At 39.7% G+C, this 21,316-nt stretch overlaps 1 protein-coding gene across 4 annotated transcripts in view; it reads right to left on the reverse strand.

Annotated features, from left to right (window-relative positions):
- The window catches only part of LOC138043382 (uncharacterized), a 22,068-nt gene extending 777 nt beyond the window's left edge, over window positions 1-21,291 (reverse strand). The window contains exons 1-4 of one of the 4 annotated variants that reach the window (XM_068889651.1): window positions 21,173-21,291; window positions 4,179-4,678; window positions 3,536-3,970; window positions 611-1,065 (exon numbers count right to left, since the gene is read on the reverse strand). In XM_068889651.1, coding sequence (XP_068745752.1) covers window positions 611-1,065; window positions 3,536-3,970; window positions 4,179-4,632 — 1,344 coding nt within the window. In that variant the 5' untranslated portion in view covers window positions 4,633-4,678; window positions 21,173-21,291. The other 3 variants (XM_068889642.1, XM_068889627.1, XM_068889635.1) reach the window with 3 other exon arrangements.
- Between the last annotated feature and the right edge of the window lie 25 nt (window positions 21,292-21,316).

Here is a 21,316-nt window from a genome sequence, read left to right on the forward strand (position 1 = left end):
CGCAGCTGATGACAATAACCCTCACAGTGTGAAAAAAGAGAGCACAAATTACCGAACCGTTGACTCGGTGCCAAAACCACAATATTCTAATTAAGTGAAAACCACATAGGGATCTGCCATGTTGCTTTGTCCACCATTAAAATCCCTGAGGGGGAGCAAAGGAGAAAGCCAGGAAAATAGGGGGCGGAATTGGTACGGGAAATGGGACGACATTGCGGCGGGAACTGAGTCATATCGAGATTGAGACAAGCAAAATTCTTACGACTTCTTATGTAACCGGGAATGAAACCACCAAAAATACAATTTAAGGAAGGTGATCAGCCTTTTTTGACTAGCTTTCAAAGTTTTCAGAGATTAAAAATTCTATCTTGGCAAACGAAAGTTCACACTGTGACTGAGGAAGCGTGCGCACTTCCTGTGGAATTGCAAACCTTTCCTTGTTGAGTTAAATGTCATGTCTCAAAAAATGTCAGGTCAAGCTTCTAAGCCAACGAAAAGCAAAAGACACATTGAACAGTTAACTGTCAGTTGTAAATTTCACGGATTTTAGCCAAAGTACTTAATACATTGTAAGGTGTTGTGTGAAACGAAGTAAGTTCTTGCGACCTACCTCAAAAACTTGCGTAAGGCATTTTGTTCTTGGACCTTCCGTGTTTTTATTAACAAACGCGTCGGTGAAATCACTGCGCCATGCGTACCCTTTCCGTCCAGTAGACGAAATAGCCACAATATTCCGAAATTGGTTTGGGTGACTACCTATTCTTTTCTTTAGTCGCCCGATCATCTCCCCGGAATAGCTGTAATCTGCCACCAGAAAAACTCGATTAGCAGAACAGTTCTTGATATCATCCAACAAGTCTTTGGGTCTGTAGAGCTCGGACTTGTCAGCTATTCCATCTCCTCTGCGGTCCCAGAACATGAGTGCGCCATCACTCTTTGCTGGTCCAGTTAGGTAAAGGGTAAGCGTATCCACACATAACGTTGAGCTGCATAAGTTCTTGATGTATTGTCGAACTTTTGTTGTCCTGTCCACCGCATACGACTTTTTTATTTGTTCTTGGGCAACTAGTTAAGAAGAAAAGAACAAGATATCAGGCAACGAATTGAGACTCGCTTTGACGCAAGTACTAAGAAATAGTCAAGTTTTCGTTATTACATGCAAAACAAGATATCATTACTTTTTGTTTGCCAAGTATGTGTTTCAGTTTCGTTTGTCCAGCTATGTAAGAACATTACGAGTCTCAACCGGCAATTGATTAATATTTTGTCTCAATGCAGCAATGGTATGGACGGAAGCCGCTTGTCTATACTCTTTAGTCAACCTGAATTGAAACAGCGCGTTTGAGGAAATAAATAGCCACTTCAAGTTGAGGTAATTTTTTGCTTTTAGGTTTTCGTTAATGTTTCGTTTAAATGTTTAGAATTTAGTTTAGACAAGGACTTTAAGGTCAAGTGTTCCAAGAAAGGCCTTCAGGATTAAAGTCGACCTTAAATCAACCCAACAGTGACGATGGGTGAAGCGTAACTCTTTTCGCGCTGGCAGCGGGCTCGTTCGATTTCTGTTAAGATCTCTTACTTAGTTTACAGTTTACTTTATTCAGTCGTCTTGCTATACCTATCTACAAGTTATTATGGAATTATCCAATTGTTCCATTTTTCTGGTCTTGAATGCTCGTTAAAGAAGTCATCGTTGAAAGAAGATCGGGTGGAATGTGAATGTTCTTTATTAAGAGATGATAACATAACATAACACGTTGGACGTTTGCTTGATTCTTGGCAAAACCCTTTTCATTTCACTGAGCAGAGCAGCGGAAAGCGGTGGATTAATTAATTTAGAGCTCAGTGTTAAACTAGATTATCAATCACGTTGATTACATTTTTAAGATCAATGCAACGAGTTGCTGTGAAACTAAGCGATCAAAGTTCCACATGGTTGGTCGGTACGTGCTCGCCAAAGAGGTTGCACAACTTCGAAACTAATTTGATTAAAAGCCGGTTAAATTTAGAGAAAAAATTCATGTCCTTGACAAAAATTAATGAAGTCATGTTTGTCTTGGAATTTCTCTTAATACGTGCCCGATGCCGGCACGCAGATGTTCCAAATGTTAGTTTGCCTACGTGAAGCGCTCATTGACAAATACTCTTTGATCCATCGACTTCTCCAATCAGGGTTCGTTTTTTTAACTGATGACACGATTTTACCGAAATTAAATGAAAATGGAAGTGAACTGGAAATGACACTGGGATTAATGCTGCGCAATTTTCAAATGTTTTATTACAGAGATTTGCTTAAAATAAGGCGACACTTTTCTTCGGGCACAAAATTCTGCCAAGAAACCCACGTGATCAACTCACGTTGACTTGTTCCGCGCGGTTCAAATACAAAAGCTTTTTAACAGATGTATAAGAAAACTAGTGGCCTTATTTTACTGGCGGCAAAGCGCAAAGAGGTCGTCATTGTTCATTTTCGCCACATGATCTTCTTTCTTCATTAATAGAGAAAAGTGCACTTGTTGTTTCACAGCTATGAGTCTTCAGCATTTAATGTTTTCTCAAATTTTTTCTCACTGTAATTTGGTGGTTTGATTTGAAATATCTTGGTATTGTTTTCTATGCGTTATTAAAAATGCTACTTATTGCCTAAGCAGTTGTCCGTGAACTGCGTTTACAGAATCGAGAATTGAAATTTTGATTCCTTTGTCTCATTTTGGAAGTATTAAAACTGTTTGGCCGGATTTCCAAAAAGGTGTCGACGAAAAAGTCTGGGACGAAAAGGTTTAAGTCAGTTATAAGCAGCTCGACGCACGGTAAAGAAGGTTGCTTACATCACGATGAAAAGGAAGGTGTATCGAAACATGAAGAGTCTGGTGAACTTGAAAATAATGAACTGAAGTGTGAATGTGTTTAGTTAAGCAGAGGTCGGCATGTTAGAAATATTCTACAAACCCTAGGGATCAATGCTCGATGACTCAATGCGTTTAAGCGGTAAAGATGAAATGCGAAAGGTTCATTGACTTCTTCAGCAATTAAAAACCACTTAAGCGAAGTGTTTTCTCATTGTGAAAAACGAATTTGTTTTTGTTCGTCTACGGAGCTAACTGCTTGTTGAAATATGAATACTGCTTTGAGGGGTATCGCTTTCTAAGTTAATTACCGCAACACTGTGTGTGTTTACAATTGAGCATATTTAGTCTTTAATTAAATGGAGCGGCTTATCACAAAAGCATGCTGCGATCAGTTGCAGGGAATAGTCGGGGAAACTGTGGATTCTTGATTGGAGTGAATAAATCTGCCAATTAAACTCAACCCTTTCCGTGGGATTCCTTTTCGTTAAAACCAGTGTCGTCTTAAAAATGATAAAGTTTTCAAGGGAAACTTTTGAAGAGCATGTCTCAATTTAATTCTCAAAATACAAAATCTGCTTTATTAAGAGTTTGATTATGGAGAAATTTTGACTATCCTAATGGCGAGCGCTTAGAACATATTTGCCGTGTGCCGGCGAAATAGATGCGGCAACATGAAATTGGATACTCACGCTCCTCTTTGTGTCCCTGTCCCAGAAAGGTTCTGATATGTTGTTCCTTGTAGCGCATGTTAGAGTGCAGTAATGTCCAGACATTACGAAGGTTCTTGCGGTAACGCTCATGACTAGTGAAGGAATTCCAACCACCTGAGATTAACACTGCGTGATCGCATTGCTTGTGGCCGCAGAATCTCTCTGGTTTGCTACTTCTGTGATCGCAACGTGGTTCATTGTCACTGCACTGGGTAAGGAAGCCTTCTTCAGCTTTGCACGTTGTAAAATTGAGATCTTTGACCTCCTGACGGCATTGAAGACGCTGTGTTTTCTTTGTATCACTCTCTTCGTACACCAGTGGGACAAAATTGATCTCGCACTTGTGTTGTCCGTTGACAGATACATGGTTTTGGCAGGGAAATTTTTCAGCTCTACGTATGCACTCGCCGCGATCTATTCAGACATACAAACACAGAAAATGAATAAATAAATAAACAATTTTAAACGAAAAAGTATATATGACAAACGTAAATAAAAAAGAAGCCGTTTGAATGAACCAAGTCACTTATAAGCTTAGAACGTAAAAATATTTTAAACACGAACGCGTGCGATGTTAGGTCACGCATACTGACGACTGCCTATCAAACTTTTAAGTACTCACCAGTAAAGACGTAAGCACCATTCATACTTCTTTTGCAGGTAGTTTTATTAACATCGTAGCTTACTAAAAACAGGAAGACTTGATGACCAAAGCCAGCCTCAGGATAGGGGTCGAGTACAAACACTGCATCATAAGACTTGTTTCTGGACGAATGTTGGACAAGACGTTTAACTTTACGATCTGGCAAGACAACACGAAATTTGTTTGGCCCCTCAGCAACATGTAATCTCATTCTCCGAGGATCGAGGCTCCCTAAAATCGAAGAATCATTACATTGAGCACCTCTTGAGAGACCCCAACAACGTTGTGTTTTCAGAAGACTGAGTGTGGTGCGAATGCGTATTTCCCAAACGTCGGAGGAGCCATCCAGCCTTTGTTCCGCGGCCTCACAGACGACGGATTGCAAACTGGCACTAATGATAAGGGCGCAGAAAACGTTGAACACAGAATCCATGATTGCACTTCTCTGACTGCAGTTCGTCTTGATCTTCAAGTTCTCACTGTTTTGAGAAGAGCAGTTCATTGGTCAGTTTTCTCTCAACACAGCAAAGATTCAAGCTCTTGTTCTGAATTTACGATAACACTATCGTCTGTTACGACTGACCGATTGTTAGCTACTAGTGAGTTTTACTCAGCGCGTCCAGCACTTAAAAAAAAATCGAGAATTAAACTACTCAAATTATGATTGGTTCGCGGTGTCTTCTAACACAGTGTTAATTATTATGGCAATATGCGGTCATCTTGGCTCCATGTAGCAATTAATAGTTTTCTTTTTTCAGAAATTTCGACGAAAATGGATCCGAGTAATAACTAGAATTAAGTGATATGCATACAATTCGTAACTAAAGGAAAAAAGAAAGCCGACAAAAACTCGAAAGCGGTGTCATTGTCTCAAACGCTTCTTTTGCACTCACTTCAGGAAAAAAGAAAAAGGGAAGGATCCCGCTTGGTTTGCAAAAGCTCAAAAGTTTGCCCCGGAAATTCAAACGTATTATCATTTTCCGTATTTATCACGCCCCCCGTGCAAAAAAAAAAAATCGCAATAATATGGTGATGAAAGGGCAAAGCAGTAAGCGGCTCGAGGCGCCGGCGTACGCTTTTACTTTATTAAATCAGTAAATTACCAAGCATTTTCCGGTAAAGGAAGTTTAAAAAATACGTATACAGGTCATCGACAAAACACTTGAAATTTTCAAAATGTTTGAGCTGGTTAAAGAATGCTTTTCACTCCTCCTGCAGAGTTGTTTTTTAGAAGGCGTGATGCTGTGGCACGGCTTTTGTTCTTTCCATAAGCCGTTCATAAGAATATGCCGTCTGAAAACGCCGCGAGAAGAAAAATGATCTACCTAATTCAAGCTATGCAACTCCAAGCTGTTAATAATATTATATTCTTAAGTTGCCGAAAAATTAAAACAATAGACGGCAAAGTAGCGATATTTATTTTGCAGATGACGCCAGTGCCGATGGAATACTTTTTGCAGTTCTCGCACGTTCTTAAGGTTCCCCACATTGCGAGTTTGAGGTGCACGAGTCAATTTACAGATTCCTTAGTAAGTGCGTGGCCATTCGAAAACGACAAAAGTGCTTGAATTAACAACGTGTGAAAACCACATTCTTTTCATGATATTACAAATAAAGAGCACTGATTAAAATGCGTCTTTAAGCGTACTACGAAGCCCTTATGAATTGTTCCCTAACGCCGTCAACGGCTTAAGTCTCTTAGTCTTCTCTTGTTGCTGCTATTCAGATATCGGTCATCTTGACGAGTTGTTTTGGGAGAAATCGGCATGAATTCATAATCGCTACATTTAATCTTTGGCACTTTAGTGGGCACTGGAGATGTGCTAAGGAAAGTTGTAAAAAACGTACTTTATCTTAAATCAAGAGATTATTTAATCTTTTAACATGAAATGGACATGACGACTTTGTAACTAATCCTGCGTCTACTTCAAACAGTATCAATGCACAAACGTTTCACATGGCGTGCGATCCAGTCCGGGGGTTCAGTGTTGTGTTAAGTTGGTGCGCAAAACGTTTGCAAACTCATTTGTAGTATTGCAGATTATTTAACTCGTGTGCTTGAAATCAGTGTCCATTATATTTAAACAGTTCGCCGTCACCGCCTTTTAACTCGAGAATTTCACACCACAGACCTATATTTCACGACACAGCGGAACTTTTAGTCTTTCGAAAAGCAAATGAAAAGGCTGCGGAGTTCGTCGGAGGTAAAACTATCGACATTGTCTAAAATTAATGAAGAATGAAGCGCAACTTTCAAACGAAATTATTTGAAAGGCAATTTGTAAGGTCATTACACAAGCTCATTTTAAATCGAAATAACTCTTAATGGTGAAACATAAACTAATTTGGGAAATAATACCGCGGGCGGGGCGTTATTGTCAGTGTTATCGAAAAATTGCTAGCCGCAAACTCCCTTATATGGAACATTCTGCAGTTACTTCAAAGCACGTTTCGATTCACTCTTTGATTTGAGCTCAACGATGCATCACACTCTTCTAAATATCATTAGACTACATTGTTAACCAGGAAACCGAGTAAATTAATTGCATTAATCACTAGAAGGTCTGGTAACTTGACCTATTGCAGGCCATGTTAAGACACAAATGGATGCTTCACTTTGAAAAGCACATTCCTTAAATAAACTTAGCTCGCAGCGTTGAAAAAAGGCCGCTTAATGTTGGAAATATCACTTGGTGACAAACGTGGAGTGACTTCGCAGTTCGAAGATTCTTGTTTATTGTGATGACAAACTCTAAAAAAACTCGGCCCTGATTTAAACAATATCTTGTATGTACCGATTAAACTAATACACTCTTAGGAAAATGAAAGTCTCAACGTCCGCTGGGGGGTGAAAGCAATAGATTAATGGGACGATAAGGACCGGGGTGTCTCAATTTTATGTACAGCAATAGTTGCACAGCTTTTAGTTGCTTCTAGACAAACATTGGTATAATTTTTTTCAAAAACCATCTTGGACCGAAATTTTATCGATTTTTCTGGACCTCGTTCTTCCGCCTCAATCTTTAAGGTGTAAAAAATAACATCGTTTCGACATTGTTACAACAACTCTGTCGATGAGGGAAACAGCTGCCTATGCCAAGAAAGTATTAAAAAGAGGCTTTGTAACATAATATGACGAACAGAAATTTTGGTCATTTTGCAACTTCAAAAAGGGTCTCAATTCAGTGTTCGACTCCTACTTTCTTACTAATTTGCCCTTTGGGCAACCAGTTTTGTTTTTTGGGTTGCCCATGGTTTTTTTTTCGGTCGCCCGCCTGACAAAACTATTAAAACTCAAAGGAGGCTTGTTGAAATGTCAATCTTGAGTAAAATGTGTGTAAAATGGGTTGGACGGACCAACGCGACTCCTGCTGTGTGTCTATGCTGTTCTAGTAGCTTTCACAGTTTTGCTTTGACAAGCACATCTTTAAGCGATTTACCTTTTCCATAAGAGATCAAGGGAGATGCCTTGACTATATCTCTTCTAGATTAGGCTGGTTTTGAATTAAATGCCATCCTCCTTGATTTCCAAAAAGCATTCGACTTCAAGTTAGTGGACTATCATACTCTCATCTCCAAGCTTTGTAGGCTTGGGGTTAGACCGAGATCTATCAACTGGATAATTGACTTCCTTAGAAACAGAAAACAAAGAGTCAAGCTTGGGAACTGTCTTTATTCTTGGCTTCATGTTCCCGCCGGAGTACCCCGAGGCACAAAACTGGGGCCTTGCCTCTTCCTGGTTATGATTAATGACCTCAAATTGATGATGAATCGTTCTTCATGTGGAAATACGTGTGATTCTGTGAGTGTTTTTGATCTCTTAGAGAGGCAAGACCGTAAGAATTTTAGGGAAGTTTCCAATACTAAAGGACTTTCACTTGAATCTATTACGCCTCGTTTTAAACCATGTAGTTATAATCTTAGGAAAGAAACGTGTTTAATCTAAGATTAACACTATGCATTTCAAAACGCTTTTATTAACCGTTTGGTTTTAAATATCATGAATTAGCCATGTGGGGTGGTTCACAGGGGTAGTCCATGGACCGGGTCCATCAAGGGGTCCATGTTTTGTATACGTCCCTTCTCAGGCTGCTTAAGAGGACATGTGCCCCTCCAGATAATGTCATTCTTTTTTAGTGCTGCGTTATTCGCTCTGTTGTGGAATACGCCTCACCGGTCTTCCACAGTAGTCTTCCCAAGTACCTTTCTGACGAAGTAGAACGTATTAAAAAGCGTGCGTTAAAGATCATTTTTCCAGATTGCAGTTACAGCGAAGCACTAAAGCGGGCTGATTTACCAACATTGTTTGCCAGACGTGTCTTTCTCTCGAACAAACTTTTTAACTCTATATCTTCATCAAGGAACCAGAAACTCTCAAATTTGTTGCCACCGCCTGCTCATTTATCCCAAAAGCTGAGGAGCAATAAGCGTTTTATAATTCCGGTATGCAAGAGCAACTAATTTATATAATTTATATAATTTATTTATTGTACACGTAATCCAGTTTACGGACTGCGAATGTATTTTAATAAACGATCTATCTATCTATCTATCTATCTATCTATCTATCTATCTATTCATTTGTCCAATAGATGGTTTTCACAATGAAGTCATCAAATTCTAAAATCAAAATCGCAAGGTGTTTTGAATTTTTATCTATAGGAGGTTGGAGATGACCTAGAAATACATCTTTTTTCCAATCTTTCGTTTCGAAAATACAGCATTCTGAATTCCCGAATTGAAGTTATTTGGTTGAAAAAAATGTCTATGCCTATGAATCTCAGCAGTCTGATCGTTTCAAGTATATTAGGAGATGTGTTCATGCACATTTATTTTAAGTAAGCACTTTTGTCGCTGAGTGAATTCCAGATGTTCGTGTGGATTTCTGGCCGCCATGTTGGCAGAGCTCTCAAGTCTCACCAGGAGCCCATCATCCGGGCCTCAATCTCCCATATAAACCCTTGGAGACAACCTTTGCCCGTATATTTCTATTTTTAGACGTTCGAATTCCCACGGATGCATTATGCCGTCCAATCAGAACAAAGTTATTGTATTACGTCACAAGCAGTCACGCACCAGTAATCGCTTTCCTCTCACAAAATATTCTAAAAATAAAACGATACGGGCAAAGGTTGACTCAAAGATATAGTCTGGATCGAGGCTCCCGGTGATGGGTCTCACGCATTTCGATACAATCTCACCCTCTCATGCCGACACAAGCATTTCTCACGCATTGGCACTTTTCTCGAAGGTAACTCTACCTTTTAAGCTTTCAGAAGTGCTCATGAATTCCGAATAGGCCTTATCACAGTTTTCGACGCCATCTTGACGGGTAGGCAAAGCGGTCAGAATTTACAGTGTTTGTATGGGAATCCGATAGCAAATAACTTCTACCAAAATTGAATTTTTCACAATTTCTGAATCGCAACGTTAAAATACTAGGTAGAAGATTGTATTGACCAAGTTTGAAGGATGTAGCTTGGCTAGAAGACGCTCAGTTAATTTTTTGAATTTTCCACACATTTGTCTGTAAATTTGGCCGGGTACGTAGGCACAAACGTCTAGACGCGGTTCGCGGGAAAAAAATTTAGGTCGTGTTCTATTGGGACCATCCGTTTCAACTGCAACCGGTTTAGGTTGAAGCGGTTGAGGTTTCCCAATAGAGCACCGTTTTCGGTTGAAACGCGGTAACTCCTGGGAATAGTCATTACCAGACTTCTCTGCGTTGACAAGTTGAGGGAAGGCAACACGGCAGTAGCCTGCGGCCGACTTTAAATGGTCCGCGTAAACGACAGCGGTCGCTGCCAATGCGTTTTCAACCATTTCAACCTTTGTTTGATGCCGGTTGAAAAGGTGGGACACTGAAAAACGCAGACTGCAGAATATCTGTAAAATGAAAATTTGGTTAGCCTGAATTAGGCCTAAATAACATTCTGTTAGCCTGAATTAGGCCTAAATAACATTCTGTTAGCCTAATTAGGCCTAAATAACATTCCGGTTAGCCTGTTTACGGTTAGCTCTCAATAATAGTGAGGGTAACGCCAAATTTTACCCCTGGTCTGCACGGTCTGCACAGTCTGTAGTCTGCGTTTTGGCGTGATCGTGAAAAAGTTGATCAACCAAACCAACCGAAAACGGTTTTTTCCCGAATAGAACACTAAAAAACACAAACCAACCCAACCAACTAAAAACGGTTGATTCCAAAAGAACACGACCTTAAAGACTAATGTATGGAAATTAAATTTTAAAAATTAGCTCAGCGACTTATAGGAAAGCTACATCCTTCAATCTTCTACCTAGTATTTTAACGTTTTGATTCACAAATTGTGTAATATTCAATTTTGGAAGAAGTTATTTGCTATCGGATTCCCATACAAACACTGCAATTTCTGACCGCTTTGCCGTAAAGATGGCGTCGAAAACCGTGATAAGGCCTATTCGCTCCTTCACTGGCACTGAACTTCGGCCAATGTTCAATCTGTTCGTGTGCGACCAATTTTCTTGTTTCTTCAGGACTTTCACCAGTTAATATATGAATTATATTGCTCTGTTAGCAAGCAGCATGAAAGAAACAAAATGGTGGACTCGACGGTGCATTTTCAGCAATCTGAGAAGTCCAACTTTCAAAAAGTTGCGTGAAACGCTTCGACGAATAACTCAGAAGCGATGTACCGCACAGACCTGAGAGTTGGTGAGGTGATTTATGAATGTGTTTCCTACAATATTCCAAATTTTTGGCTTCTTTCTTTGAACGGTTTCGATTATACTTTTTGTTGCGTGACAATGAACCTTTCACAGCTGGTTGAAATTGCGTGACAAATTGTGCGCTTATCGATAGCGTAATCCGGGTTCCATTGTAACAAGCATTTTCGAGCGGAGAAAGATTGCGGCTACAAACAGGTTCCTTCCAATCTGTTTTGAAGTTTGCACCAATGTATTTTTAACAGAAAAACAAATGACAGCAAAGAGATGAAACGTTGTAATTTTTTTTTTATCGTGTTCGCGGTGACTACGTCATATTACTAGTCACTTTCTTCGTTGCAAATCAAATTGTTCCGCAAATTACTAGTCGAACAAAAATTCTGATTGCCCACGGATATATTTCGCTTGCCCTGGGAAACACTGAATTGTGTAATTTTAAAACGGAAAAGTGTAAGTTATTTTCAAACTGAAACTTTATCAACCAAATTATGGTCATTTTCTAGTACAAGCCCTAGAATTATCTGCCCTTAAAGGGAAACACCGTGACTGACTTTTGTCCTAAATTTACTGAAGCGGCGCAGTTTGTGTGTTGAGGAAAGAGAGAAAATACTAAAAATCATGAAATGTTCAAGAACTAAGGAGAGGTTGAAAATAGTTCACCTATTTCCTACAGTCTACAGATCCGTGATGGACACAGCACAGATCGGAGGGCCGTGATTTGAAATCACTATGCAAAGAACTTCGATTAAAAACAGATGTCTGTTTTGACAACTTATGGCAAATGTTTTGAAGAATGCCGCAGAGATAACAGCAAGTAGACGTTTCTCGAGGATTGCGGCAATTAATATACTTTAAAATTGCTTCCTATCCCTACACACTCGTTAGTGTTCAGAAACACACGCATTAAATGAACTAAGATTTTATTAAAAGTCACCAAGTCATGATTTCCTTGAGCCTGGCATTAAACTCAGGTAATTAACGTCATATCTTTTAGATACAAACATACATACACACATATATACATAATTTACCACTCCCCATAGGGGCTTTTCAGGGCCAATGAAACAGCCACGACAAAACAGAACATTCAACAACAACTGTTAAGAATCCCAACAGGCCGGGGGCAAACCAGTTGACTATTTACAAGCACAGCTGAGAAGTTAAACAGGAACTACCAGGAACAAATTTAAAGAGTGGTCAGAACATGTCATGAACCCAGGATCCCCGGATCTCAAGGCAAGCCCCCTTACCAGTGGGTTCCACTGCCCCTTCTACTTTCCGAGTAAACCGTCATAAACAAATACGAATTTTGCTGACCTGAAAATATCCCCCCACTGCTAGCAAAAATGTTTTTTAAAACAGGTTGTTGCTTCACGGAATTAGGTGGAAAGTTCTTAACATTTGGCAAAACTCAGACTGCATCTCATGATTAGTTAGCATTTCTGCGCGGAGGTATGGGTCTTGTCACACTCGCCACAACTTTTAAAATAGGAATCAGTGAATGGATTGACGTCCATGCTAGCGAGGCTTTCTTTCTCATTATTTTTCTAACGCAAACTGCCAGTGTTTGTACCGACCCTGTGCTGTACACAAGGCGGAAGAGCAAAAGAGAGAGAATGAAATTCTGTTGCCTGGTTTGAAATTAAAATACCAAACAAAAGATGCGTTCTAGAAACGACTAGAAGTCTGATCCCTACAGATTTACCAGCATTTATGAATCTCCAGAAAAGGAGCGAACGGCTAGTCTTGTCAAGTAATACAGGGCATCCGTTTGCAAGCAACGTTATTAAAATAGCGAAAAGATCGTAATCTCTTGAAAAACCTGCTCTACAGCGGAAAACATATCCATGATTTGTGCTGGAAAGCGCGCACTGAAATTCATGACAACCGATCAAGGTACTGTTATTGGAGTTCTTTGAGACCTTAAACACCTGACAAAAATCATTTTCAACTGGCCTAGCAATAGTGCAAGTGAAAGGTATGAGGTACTCTTAGTAAGAAATCGAATGACTAACTATGCTTATCAGTAGGGTGAATCACATTCTCCGGACGATGCACATCAGAAACTAAATGCTTCAAGGGATTGAATACACCTCTAAATAGCATGCAATTAAAAGCTTAACCACAAATAAAACCGACCAATACTTAAAATTGACCTGAGTGAAAACTGAGACTATCTAATAAAGATATCTTTAGTGAAGGTTCCAGACAAAGTTGATTTTCTCACGGTTTTTCCCGACTGAATATTTGCGGTACAAAATCCGTCAGATGAATTGTGAAGCTGTTGCTGGTTTTACCGGAAACAATGCAGACAAATGTACGATTCAATGCCACATGCTGGATTTCAAGGAAAGTTAACAGCTATTATCCGTTTTATTTCATTGATTGCATCACTCTTACTGAACAAAGGAACTTTAGATAGCCAGAGAAAAAGGCGTGACCCTATTGGATGGAATGGTGAAATGACCGAACTAAATAGAGGAACGGCGGAATTGCGAAATGCACGGAGTATTCTAAAACACGGAAAAAATCGAATATTTTGAAACACGGAATATATGGAAAATTCTAAAACACGGAATATACGGAATATTCTAAAACGCGGGATGAAAGGAAAGTCTTTTTAAAAAGGATATAAATGTTGCATTTTTGCCCGTGAGTAGTCTGGGTAGGATAACATAACTTCGGATGATAATTTTACATTTCCTCGCGACAAAAGATATAAAGATGTGTTACAGAGAAGCGTACACCCCTGGGCGACATGTTTCCCCGCTTCCGTTTTTGTGCCTTTCAGACGGTGCCGAAACATCGAAGACGCACTTTTCCTACACTCTGAGAAGGAAAAATTGTGAAAGACGATGGTAAGCATCTCAATTGCCTTAAAAACATAATGTACGAAATGTTATCGTCCCTTTTTCAGGCTGATTTGTTAAGTCAATGTCTTTTTGAAGCTTACAAAACCTGCTTCGTTCATACACGATTTCCCTTGCAGATGTTGTTATGATCGGTCACAGGCGGGCCACCTTCTGTAGTTGTTGCTGTTATCGATCTGTAGAAGGATAAATACATTACAGCCGTTGCGATTTGCACGGCAATAAAGTTTGAAAGCAAATAATTCAACGAAAGATCAAACAAAGTGTCAGCCCAGTCCCGTGTTATTTTTCTTTGGTCGTTCCGAGCTGTTTTAGGCGTCATTTTGCGAGATCTTTTCTCGACCACCAGTTAGAGAGTAAAGACAATTGACAAGGCAGGCAACACCGAGCCGCCGGTCAGTGACCTCGTCTTGTTCAAGCGGGAACTGACGCCAAACCAGTGAAGTTCTCTCATTGAAAACACCAGAACTGAATTTGAGCTTCAGTGCAACGCGACCGTTGCCAAGCGTTGGCAAGCCAACGGTCGCGTTGCGCTGATTGGTAGATTCGAATAGACTCAAATGCTTCGAATTCCTTTGATCTGGTTTCTTGCACTGATCATGTTGAGAAAGCCTTATTATAGATTTCAGGATCGCCTTTCTCAGTGAATTTTCGAAAAATGACGCTCAAATTCGGCGGAGGTATGAGGACATCCCGCGAGGACATGTCGCGAGGAAATGTAAAATTATCATCTGAAGTTATATTGTCCTACCCAGACTACTCACAGGCAAAAAATGCAACATTTCTATCCTTTTTTAAAAAACTTTCCTCTCATCCCGCGTTTTAGAATATTCCGTATGTTCTGTGTTTTAGAATGTTCCGTGCATCCCGCAACTCCGCCGGTCTACCATTCCATTCCAGCATTTCACCATTCCGTCGTATACGGTCACCCGAGAAAAGGCGTGTCCGGGCGAAATAGTTACCCATGGAATTCTCTCGGGTAACCGTTTGATTCATCTTTCTAAAAAACAAAGCCTTACCGAACACTTGATAACTAAAACCGTGTTGGCCAAGGAGTTTTTCCACAAGGAGTTTTTCCACAAGAAAAGAAGCCAGAACGGCGTTTGTAAACGCATACTTACATTTTTAAAAAAAAGTATTTTGAGTAAAGGAATTTGTAAAACGCTGGGAAAACAACAACCAAAAGATATCCAGTTAATCTGCCTTTGGTTTTGGAACCCGGCTGTTTTGCTAGTCTCTTTTTATTACATAAAACGATATCGATATTTTTCCCCTCACTGAAATAAATCCACTTGAGATTCGATTAATGTGAGTTTTGGGAGATTACATTTTGGAAAAAAATAGTGACTTCTCAGTGTGATCAATACCTCGTTATTCCGGGCCGACGACCCGCTTGACAACACATGTATCTCGCCGAAATATAAAGGGGACAAATTTCCAGCTTTAATTCTGCACGTTTAATTGCTCTTTTCAATCATGAAAAGAAGGGAATCACGACGTGAATGTTGTAAGCATTTAGCTATTGATTATTTTGGCCCGTTTTTTCATGAAGTACCGGATAGCAACAAAGTATTATTTTGTGGTCGATGATAAGGGAAGACATAAAAAGGTCAAAATATTTTTAAAAGAAGTATCCAGACGTCTTATGACGCAAAAAGACATATACTCTTCAAAGTAACTAGTACCGGAAAAAAACTGAAATGCCACTACAGAAAAACTATTCCAATTCTAGATACTCCGTAACAACACTTACCCGGATATGCACTCAACGGAAGGCGTCCTATAGTCGAATGATTCAGAGTGAAAATGACTGTCAAAGCATCGATGGAGGCAACTTTACTTCATTACCAGACACCACTTAGTCTGTAGCTTGAAAAGCAGGCACTTGAAACTTTTATTTACTTAACCTCCGAGTTAAGTCTTTTCATTGGTCAAGAGTTTAAAACACAATTATAGAAAGTGATGATATGTCAGGATGTCGTATCAGTAACGATGATAGAGACGCACCCCTTCAGCATTTAAATGTGAATTTATGGACAAAACACAATAAAATCAGTCCTTCTGACGTCGGCTTACTTTCACGTCTGATGGTTAAAATTTGCGGCTCAGCAAATGCCAGATAAGCTAAAAAGCTCCAGAGATTTAAAGGATGCGGAAAATCATACAAGCTGATTAAAACTGAAAAAAATAAAACAGAACACGCCGGCAAAGTGCTATAAAACAGTTCTTGTTTTAGTGGAAATGAGATAATCCTTCTTCGAAAATGTGGAACCGATCAAATTTTGAATGAAAAATCAGAGATTTGTCGCGTCCACATCTCATGACCATATTTGGTCATTTGTTTTTAACTCAGAGTGGGGTGGGTAAAACAATATGAGCTTCTACCAGCAATATGGCGCGAAAAGGGCGTGGATAGGGTCCGTTACCACGTGCGCTGAAGAAACAAAGCTGATTTTGAGTTTAAACCGGCTTAAAGTAAGTGCAACAATGCTGGCACCAGAGAAAAATTGCTTGTACTTTTGTTGCCACAAGATACTTAACAAAGGGATATTTAGTGTTTTAAATGGGGGTTGCATTGGCTTACCACCCCATGCCGTTCTCGTTTCCTGTCTGTCTGTTGCTTTGTCGACGCAAGCTCTAGACACTTGTCAGTTACATTCACGAAATACATTTCTTGTGAATGTTACGAGTGTGCTGCTGTATAGATGGTTTTCAATCACGTGATAAGTCGGCCATGTTGGTTCACAAAACAATAGAAAATTATGGCTCATGTTTTGCATTATAACAGAGTCAAATTCCCAAGGGACTTTTTTTTCTATTACTCTATGCACCAACATGGCGGCAGTGACGAGAGGTGAAAACCACTTATACATTTCGCGTGCAAAACGCTAAAAATATTCCGCGTGACTTAATCTGTCTTTGAATAAGGGCTTCCGGATTCTTTGAGAAGTAACTATAATTCGCCCTCCATGTTTGGCTTGAAACCAGCTATGCTGATGCAGCTTCTACCAATAAACACTTGCAGTATCAATTTCCAAAACATTGGGATTGGTTTCGCGGTTTTGCGTGTTCTGTTTTGCAAATTTTTGAAACCTTTTCAACAGTGCAACAAATGTTGGCGGAAATGTTCCTCCAAGTACCTTCTTAATACCATGGAAACTTATTCAGGTCTGAATTAAACGAAAACTGCACCCTTCATAAGCTTAAATGCCTCATCCATGGGGCATACATCCACCAACCAGTAAACATGTTGAATTATCATTTTTGCGCAGATTTCCTCTGTTTTAGTTCACATTAAAAGTGGTCCATATCTTAACCAGATAATATGCGAATCCTCTTGTTTATCTCATCATTCGCCAATAGTTCATTGGGGGATTACATGTACCAAGTTAAATTCGTTTGCTTTCCTTGGAAACCACTGATCACTCATCAGACAGAGAGATGTCATCACTAAATAATCTGTTTTTGTTCTCCGCTGATACAATCTTTCCTACAAAAATCGCATCGAAGAAAGACGCGTAATTTTTTTAAAAGGCAAAGATGTATCCAATTTTCTACGCATAGAGAATCCCTCATTCGATGAACGCTCTCTTCAAGTTTGTTTCCCAGAGCAGTTTTTCCTGAGAGTCTATTGAGGGTCGGATTAGGCAAAGTTGACTGAAGCATTCCAGTACAAAATAACAATACAAAATAAACATTGTACTAAGTAGCACTTTACACTGTCCGCAAAAGGTGCCGTTACTGAAAAGGTGTGTTGAAGCTTTTTAACAATCTAATGAAAACATTTACGGCATTGCAGTCATAACAGAGAGGGTGAGATATCAAAGAAAACGATTAAACCGGAAAAAGCAAGAGGTATTTATCTTCGTGAAAACACATCAAAGTTCACTTAAAGCGCGTTAAAGAGGAAAGAAAAATAAAGAATACTCCAACTTCTCAGTGTCAGCTTTTGCTTCATTTTGAGTAAACCAAGCTCAGCTTCAAAGGCTAAGGTAACAGAGCCTTCGGTGAATTATTAAATTTTACTGAACTTCACGTTAATTCACTTTCTGCCGGGTATTGTGATTACAAGCATGCACGAATTAAGAAAGTGTTTGCGTTTTCGTAGCTGCGAGGAAAAAAAAAAATGTGTGCGCATGTTAAATTACTTGCGTACGTCAACTTCCGCACATTGCTCGATTCGAGCGAAAAATCCAGAGAAGTATTTAAAACAACAATTCTAACATATTACAAATATACTATAGTTATACCTGGATACATGTGCCATTAGATGCACGTTGTAATTTCAAAGGTACAATGTCCCCATTAAAAGTGGCTCGACTTATTTTGGCGCGTTGAAATCAGTGCACAGCGCACTTTGAAGTAAACATTCACCTTTCCCAACTAAAAGATCTCATGGAATACTTTGTGATAACCCTGATAACTTAAGTGCCAGAGCTCTTACCCTCCCAATTTGCCAATTGGTATTCAGCTATAATAACTCGCCGGCACTAAGATTGCTAAAAACGACAGCCTTGGCGCTCCCGCTCTATGGAGGTCATGATATCATGGGAAAGTGGTCTGTGAGGCGTGTACCAGGTTTCCTTTTAGCCTAAGAGTGTGAGTCATTTGGGACAAAAGAAGCATCCGAATAGAAATAATCCTTCGAGCGGAGTCCTTAAAGTTCTAGAGATAAATCTAGAGTAAACTAAAAATAGCAATCAAGAGCGTTTGTATCCAAGAGAGATCTCAACTCAAACTATTGCACATCGGTCGTCAGTCAACTATTCTTCGAAGGTTATTTTTTTGCATAGTATTACATCGAAGAATGTCTGGTTTAATCGACGTCTGAGAGAACTATTTCACCAGTATTTTCTTGACGTCACCAGAACCCGCACACCACCAACAACAAATTTTGGGAAAGCATTAATAGAAAGTTTGAGAACAGCCATTACATTCTGAGTAGAGGGAGTGGAAAAGATACTTGATGTCCAAACATGGAGATAAAAAGCATTGGAGAGAGTGTAATCAGTGCCTACCGAATGTTGTCCAAATTGTGCAGCGTTCACCGAGTTCCTTTCGGCTCTTGTAGGTCTCTTCAGCTTTCTCGGCAGTGGTTATGTCGCACCGCCGGCCGACTACTTGAAAATGCAATGTTGCAGTTTAATATATACATACTCACCAATCTCCTGCAAGAACACCCTTTCCGGCAAATGAAACCACAGACTCTTCTTGTATTTCTTGAGTCCAAGCAGAATTAGTGATCTGATCAATTTAATATTACAAGCGAAAGAACAAAAATGTCCTGCTTGAACTCACGACCTTGGTGGTTAACAGGATGCTGATTTCTGTAAATGTTTATGCAAGGATATACGATGTTTATGAACAATTATTTAGCAATTATGTCAGTAAATGATACCATAGCAGGTACGGAAATTCGGTTATTTGATGTGAGACGAAAGTATGCCTACTTGCGGTCCACCAAACCAGAGTTAACCCTAGTAGCTTCGAACGACCACAAAAAGGTATTGCAGTCACACTTAGCCTTTGCTGTAACCATGACGCCGGCAAATCAGCGAAGCCCAGTGACACACGAAACAGGGCGCATTTAATCTGGGGTTGTCTGACAACCTCGGTGGTCGCTCTCAGTTACTTTAAAAGGAGATTTCGCGAAATTTGAAGAGACGACTTTAGTCCTGATCTCTCAGACAGAAAGAAATCGTCTCGGCCCACGCGTAAGATACAAAAATAGACGCCACTCCAAAACAAAAAGAAAAGAAAAGAAAAGAAAGAGGAAAAAGAAAATTGTCTCACTTCCTATACCTGAATAGTGAAACAGCATGTTCGTGTGGCGGTAAACCACATACTGTGCATAAAATGAAGTGCATGATAAGTGAATGTATTCGCCTCTTACATGTATCGATTCCAAAACTATAGTCAAATTGAGAAAAACCCAAGCGTTTCCCGAAATATTTTCACGACATAATCCGCAGACAGGGTGTTTCTAATCCTCACTATGAAAGCAGCGCGCAGAAAATTGGTCTAAACACTAAAGACTGTGGGTCTCAAGTAAAAATGTCTTTTAAATCAAAACACACTACCCTATGAAAGAAGATCAAAACTACCATCCTGTCAGCAAGAACCTTACGATGAATTTGCACCGACGCTCAAAGAAAAACAGTTTATTTTTTCAGTGACTTGTGAGAAATTGGAACACGTCCAGGGCGGCTAGGCCGCTTATGTTTTCGCATCAGGTTTATCATGTCCTACTTTCTCCAGAGCATAATAATTTCTGGGTTGAATGGTCACAAATCGTTTGGTCGGTTGCATTAGATTATGAAAACCATATACATAAAGAGAAAGAACCGGTATTGCCAAGCAGAGCAGGCAACTAATTGAAGTTTTCACAAGTTTCGCATGGTGAGCGAGTGTCAAGCCGGAGTAGCCGAGTGTACTTTCATCGAGGCGCTTGCCAATTTTTGGTTTAAGGGGTTGAATAATAGACCAATTCGGCTAACTCAATGTTATACCCAATTCAAATCTCTCGGGGTTAAGATTCTTTGTGTGTTGAATTTGCATGACAATGAAGCATTCGCATTTAAATGATATGGAAATACTTGGCACAAAATTTTTCATCATTACCAAACGATTTGAATTGGGTACAACATTGAGTTAGCCGAATGGGTCTATTCCAAAGTAGCTGAAACAAAAGACTTTGGCAACTTATGAACGACGTAAATAAACCGTGTACAGATTTCTTCTAATCGCTCAGCGCTATTAGCTTTTACTATTTCTGAGTGGTTGTGCTCTCTCTTCTTCCTTGAATTCCTTTACTCCTTCTGTTCTATCAAGAGCACAATAAACATTGTTTTTGTTGTTGTTGTTGCCTGTTTCCCCTTGGAACTCCCTATTTTATCAGCTTAGACTGATGAAAGAACACTTTCCTCCACGTTGCGCAATCCGATCAAGTTTAGCTGACCGTCGGCTAAGAGCTTACAGATACGAGTGTATTGCAGTGTACTGATTTGGTTGTTTTTGAGAAAGATCCCGGAAAAAAAGAACAAAAGAAGTGAAGAGGCTCCCAAATCCTAAAATGATTAGAAATAATGTTTTGGAGGCAGATAGACACAATTAAACAATGATAATGCCCTATGAGAATAACTTTAGTAAGATGAGAGAAGAGAGAAGAGAAGACGCCGACCGAAGTCGAAGGCCGAACCCAAAGGCTCCTTAATAACGGTTTATCAGTCGAACCATCGATTATTCAAAACCAGCCGGTTTCATGTAACGCCAAACTTGGTCGCGAATTTGAGCACAAGGATTCATTAGGATGCCAAAAGATGGTAAATTCCGACGCCTTTTTTGCCCCAAAATGAGTCAAAATTAAAGGGTAATACATGCCAGAATATTTCTGATACACACCTTTGTCATTTTCCGCCTCGCGCTTGGTGTCCAGCTTAAGAAAGAGGAATTTTGAACAAACGTCTTTGAAGCGAGCAGACCTGAAGGATGAAGTAGCTCCTGAGATCTTAAATGTATACCATCGACTCTGATTTGCCTTTTAAA

The sequence above is a fragment of the Montipora capricornis genome, chromosome 1 (assembly GCF_036669925.1).
Source record: "Montipora capricornis isolate CH-2021 chromosome 1, ASM3666992v2, whole genome shotgun sequence".
In the NCBI taxonomy this organism is placed as follows: Eukaryota; Metazoa; Cnidaria; class Anthozoa; order Scleractinia; family Acroporidae; genus Montipora; species Montipora capricornis.